This window comes from Orycteropus afer, unplaced genomic scaffold (genome assembly GCF_000298275.1).
Source record: "Orycteropus afer afer isolate SDZICR_OR568_19922 unplaced genomic scaffold, OryAfe1.0 scaffold00028, whole genome shotgun sequence".
Taxonomy (NCBI): domain Eukaryota; kingdom Metazoa; phylum Chordata; class Mammalia; order Tubulidentata; family Orycteropodidae; genus Orycteropus; species Orycteropus afer.
Genome location: NW_006921615.1, coordinates 19469113 through 19474671, shown reverse-complemented (window position 1 = coordinate 19474671; position 5559 = coordinate 19469113). Strand labels below are relative to the sequence as shown.

General features: G+C 38.2%; 1 protein-coding gene across 1 annotated transcript in view; it reads right to left on the bottom strand.

Annotated features, from left to right (window-relative positions):
• The window catches only part of TUBAL3 (tubulin alpha like 3), a 25790-nt gene that overhangs the window by 5021 nt on the left and 15210 nt on the right, over positions 1-5559 (bottom strand). Inside the window, 1 exon segment of the mRNA XM_007935463.2 lies at positions 755-907. Coding sequence (XP_007933654.1) covers positions 755-907 — 153 coding nt within the window.

Here is a 5559-nt window from a genome sequence, read left to right as displayed (position 1 = left end):
GAATTAGCTGTCAGTAAATAACGTAGCTGGACTTAAGGCCTGGTGATCTACTTCCAAAAGGTCACAGCCACTGAAAACTCTATGGAACACAGTTACACAATGACACATGTGGGGTTGCCCTGAGTTGGAATGGACTTGATGGCAATTTTTTTTTTTTTAATAAGCTTATTAATCTCCGAGTAGGAAGTGTCCCCTATAACTTCACATACAGTGCTTACTATTTTATAACAGATAAGTTTTAGAGTATTTTGGATGTCGCTGGTAACAACATAAACCCTGCATTAGCAGAAGGAAGGGTAGATGGGGGCTCCTCAGTAAGTGTAAAGGCTTCTTTCACTTCCTATGTAACAAAGGGTAGTCAAAGCCAACTTTAGGGCATTTCCCTATCTCTGCACATCCATTGTGACATTCCAAGGTACAGAGTTGGGTGGTTGGGATGTGGTGGTAGCTTGTTGTTGTTATTAGATGCCCTCAAGTCTATTTCAAATCATTGTGACCCTATGTGACAGAGTAGAACTGCCCCATAGAGTTTTGTAGGCTATAATCATTACAGAAACAAATTACCCTTTCTTTCCCCTGCAAAGCTGCTGAGTGGGTTCCAAGTGCCAGCCTTTTGGCTAGCAGCTGAGTGCTTAGCCATTCCACCACCAGGGCCCTTTGTGGTGGTAGGCAATGCTGGTGATACTTGGGAGGAGGTCTGCTACAGGATCAGAAGCACCCAGACATGAACCTGTGTAAAAGGAAGAGGAGCCACTTGCCAGCTTTCGGATCCTCTCCAGCACAAGGTCAATGATCTCTGACCCTATAGAGTAGTGGCCTCGGGCATAGTTGTTTCCAGCATCCTCCTTTCCACTAACGAGCTGCTCTGGATGGAAGAGTGAGCGGTACTTCCCTGCACGAGTCCCATCTGCAGAAAATGGAAGAAGGTCAGTGCATTCTGCTCAATTCAACAGTTTAACTCCATTCCCCTTGCATCCTGGCCCTATTCTCTCCCTGAATGCTGAAGTAAAGGAGTAGAATTTATACTGCTGAATTACCCTTTCTTTGTCTAGGGGGAAAAAAAGAGCCCTGGTGGCACAAAGGGTTAAACACTCGGCTGCTAACTGAGAGGTTAGTGTTTCAAGACCAATCTCCATAAAGATTACAACCTAGAAAACCCAATGGGGCAGCAGTTCTATTTGGTCATATGGGGTCGAGTCAGAATCACTTGATGGCACCTAACAACAAAAATAACAAGTTTAGGAAAAGGTATAATTTTCTACATATAAATTGAAAGTTATGTTTTTCTACCATACACCCTATGGCACTTTGATATTTTAAAGAAGATATTTCTATTTACAATATAGCCAACAGGGTGTTATTTGGAAAAAATATATAAATCTAAATCATTACTGGTATGTTTTGAAAGAGCCCTTAACAAAGAAGGTGTGACAAACTCAAATGCTCACATGACTCAAATGCAGTTAACAGAAAACTCATACTATCCTTTCTAACTTCCAGGGCACTTACGTACCTTTCTCAGGGAATTCAGTACTGGGCCTAGTGTCTTCAACCATCATCTTGAGGGACTTCAATGGCTTTTAACAATTTTGGTCTGGAAGTTCCATAACTTCCTTACTTCTAGTGTCATTCAGCTCCACTCCACTTGAATCACCATCACTCAGAATTGTTCCACCTCCAAAATCTTAAACTTGTAAAATCATTTCTCTGATAACAACTTTCTCATTTCCCCTTGACTATACCCTTGACTCTGCCCCTGAGGATCCTTCCAGCTTCATCTCCCATTGCTTTCCTACTCACACCCTAATTTCTGTTGTTGTTGTTGTTATGTGCCATTAAGTCAGACCTGACTCATAGTGACCCCTTCTTGGGTTTCTGAGGCAGTATCACTATGTAAGTAGATTGCCCAACCTTCCTTCCTTTGGAGGAGTGGCTGGTGGGTTTGAACCAACAGCCTTCTGGTTAGCAGTCAAATGCCTTAGGCACTATGCTACCAGAACTTCTAGCTATGCTAAAGTTGTTAAATTTGCTGCATGCCTTTATGCCTCTGTGAATTTGAACATTCCATTGTCTCATGAGGAGATATTGGATAAATAACTGCAGAGTTAGTCATATTACTTCCCCTGTGATACCTCTGTACCTTGGAAAATAATAATAATAATAGTAAATATCATTATTATTATTAGGTTGAACCATGTGAAATTGAATTTTTGGGGGTCAAAAATGGTCGTACATTGGCAATTTCATTTAGCAGTGTTGTTATACCCATTTAGATTTTTGTCATCCTTACTGGATTGTAGGCTTTTTAAAGAGAGAAATGGTATAATTTAATGATGAAGAGAATGGCTTCCATAAGAAGGTATAATGGTTAATGTTATGTGTCAACTATTATTCTCAATGGTTTGGCAGATACTGTATGTAATCACCTTCCATTTTGTGATCTAATGTGAGCAGCCAATCAGTTGAAAAGGGAGCTTCTTTGGTGGCGTGGTCTGCCTCCAGTATATAAGTGGATGCTGTGGCAGAGCTCACACTCTTTCTTAAACCAATAATGTCTACTGAGAGGGTCACTGAAAGGATTAAAGAAAATACTTGTACAGTTCCTCAACTAATAAATAGTAGCCTTCATCATCAAGAGCAGGGATCAGCATTTATTCATCTTTTTACTTCCATCACCTAACTGAAATAAACATGTATTGAATTATATTAAATTTTTTCTGATCATGACCCTGAATCCATCAGCCTCTCCTTTTCTCCACACTCAAACCCTTGACATTAATTTCATTTGTCTCCTCACCCAAGCTGGCCCCTGCTCAGAACCATATGCTCACTGCCAGCCTGGAATCCCTCCTTGCCTGTCCTACCCAGTATGCAAGCTGGCTAAATACCACCATCCACTCCCTGCTCCTCAGTGCTGCTAAAGACAGTCAAGAAATGGTGATCTAGGTCACTTCAAACCCATACTCAGCAGACCTTTCATTCTTCATTTTGACTCTCTATTGCATTTCTTACAACAATTGCATTTCTTAAAGTGAGTCTTCTAAACATTTTCTCCTTTCTTCAAGTTCTCAAACACCATTATTTCAATCACAGGATTCCTGAATGAGGTGCTCTAAAACATTATCCTTCCTACCACAAAATTCCTCTGTCTCTAACTCAGAAAAGAGAGGAGAAGAAGGGAGAAGTGTAACCCAACCTTCCTTTCAGGGTTCTTGATTCCTTTCTCTCTATATTACTCTAAAACCTCTCTCCCTAGCGTCTGCCTACAAATAAGAATGGAATTCTACTTTGAAAACATAGCAAAACCAACAAAAAACCCAGTTTAAAAATGGACAGAGTTGACTAGACAGTTCTCCAAGGAAGATATACAAATGTCTAATAAGCACATGAAAAGATGCTCAATGTCATTAGTCTTTAGGGAAATGCAAGCCAAAACCACATGACTTCACACTTACTAGGATGGGAATGGTAGCAATATTAAAAATAAATAACTAAAACAGAAAATAACAAGTGTCAATGAGGATGGGGAGGCATTGGAACCCTTCTCCATTGCTGGTGAGAATATAAAATGGTATAGCCTCCATGGAAAACAGTTTGGCCATTCCTCAAACAGTTAAACATAGAATTACCAATGACCCAGCCATTCTACTCCTAGGAATACACCAAAAAGACTTGAAAACAAGGACTTAGACAGATATCTATTTACCAATGTTCATTACAGCATTGTTCACAATAGTCAAAAGGTGAAAACAACCCAAGTGTCCATCAACAGATGAATGGATAAACAAAATATAGGATAATATATGCAATGGAATATTATCCAGCCGTCAAAAAGGAATTAAATTCTGATATCTGCTACTATATGGATGAAACTTAAAAAAATTATGCTAAGTGAGATAAGCCAGACACAAAAGGACAAATATTATATGATTCATTTACCTGAAATATATAGAATAAGCAATTTCATAGAGAGAAAAAGTAGGTGGAGTTACCAAGTTGGGAGAGGAGAAGTTATTGCTTAATGGGTACAAACTTTCTGTTTGGGCTGATGAAAGAGTTTAATTATAGATAGTGATGATGGTTGCATTGTGAATGTAATTAATGTCCCTCAATTGTATACTTATATATGGTTAAAATGAAAATTTTTATGTTACACATATTTTACCACAAATAATATATATATATATACAGAAAAAAACAAAACCACAACCAGAGAACACATTTCCTTAATTCTAAAACAACTTTAGGCTAAACTTGGCCATACATATTCACAGCTTTAACTATCATCTCTAGGCTGGAATTTTTTCTTCAGTTCTTTCAGCTTGAGAAATATCAAGCATGTTCTCTTTTGGTTTTCTAACTCCTGGTCTTTCATTTTAATACTTTAAATTGTCTTCTCAAGCTGCACTTTGAAATCTTTTACTTCATCATTTCTTCAATTCATTTTACTCTATATTCAAGAGCAAGTTTCAGAGTCTCTTTTGACATCCATTTTGTTCTTTTCTTTCTTTCCTGTCTTTTTAATAAGCTTTTGCTTTCTTCATATATGATGTCTTTTCTGTCATCCCGTCACTCATCTAGTCTTTGGTTATTTGTATTCAATGCATTCAAGTCTCTCCTTAAAATGGTCTCTGAATTTAGGTGGGATATACTCAAGATTATATTTTGCCTCTCGTGGACTTGTTTTAATATTCTTCAGCTTCAACTTAAATTTGTGTATGAGGAATTGATGGCTTTATTCTGACTGATGATATTGAGCTTCTCCATGGTCTCTTTCCACAGCTGTAATCAGTTTTATTCCTGTGTATTCCATCATTGAGGTCCATGTGTATAGTTGCTCTTTGTGTTGTTGGAAAAAGTATTTGCAATGAATAAGTCCTTGGACTTGCAAAATTCTATCATATGATCTCGGTGTCTACTGCCAAAGCTATTTTCAACTACTTGTCACCTTTTTTGTTTCCTACTTTCTTATTCCAGTCCCCAGTAATTATCAATGCACCTTGATTGCATGTTTGATCAATTTCAGACTGCAGAAGTTGGTAGAAATAAAGAGGCAGTCATTTGAACACAATAAGGGGATACTGTGTAATTTCAAATGAGGAAAGGTGTGCATCAAGGTGTATCTTTTCACCATATTTATTCAATCTGTATGCTGAGCAAACAAGCCAAGCAGCTGGACTAAATGATGAACATGGCATTGGGATTGGAGGAGGACTCATTAACAACCTGTTCTATGCAGATGACACAACCTTGCCTGCTGAAAGTGAAGAGGACTTGAAGCAAGATGTATTTATAAAGATCAAAGACTACAGCCTTCAGTATGGATTATATCTCAAAATAAAGAAAACAAAAATCCTCACAACTGGACCAACAAGCAACATCGTGATAAATGGAGAAAAATTTGAAGTTGTCAATGATTTCATGTCAATCAATGTCCATGGAACCAATGCACAAGAAAGCAAACAACATATGTTGTTGTTGTTGTTATGTGCCGTCAAGTTGGACCCGACTCATAGCAACCCCTCCTTGGGTTTCCAAGGCAGTATCACTATGGAAGTA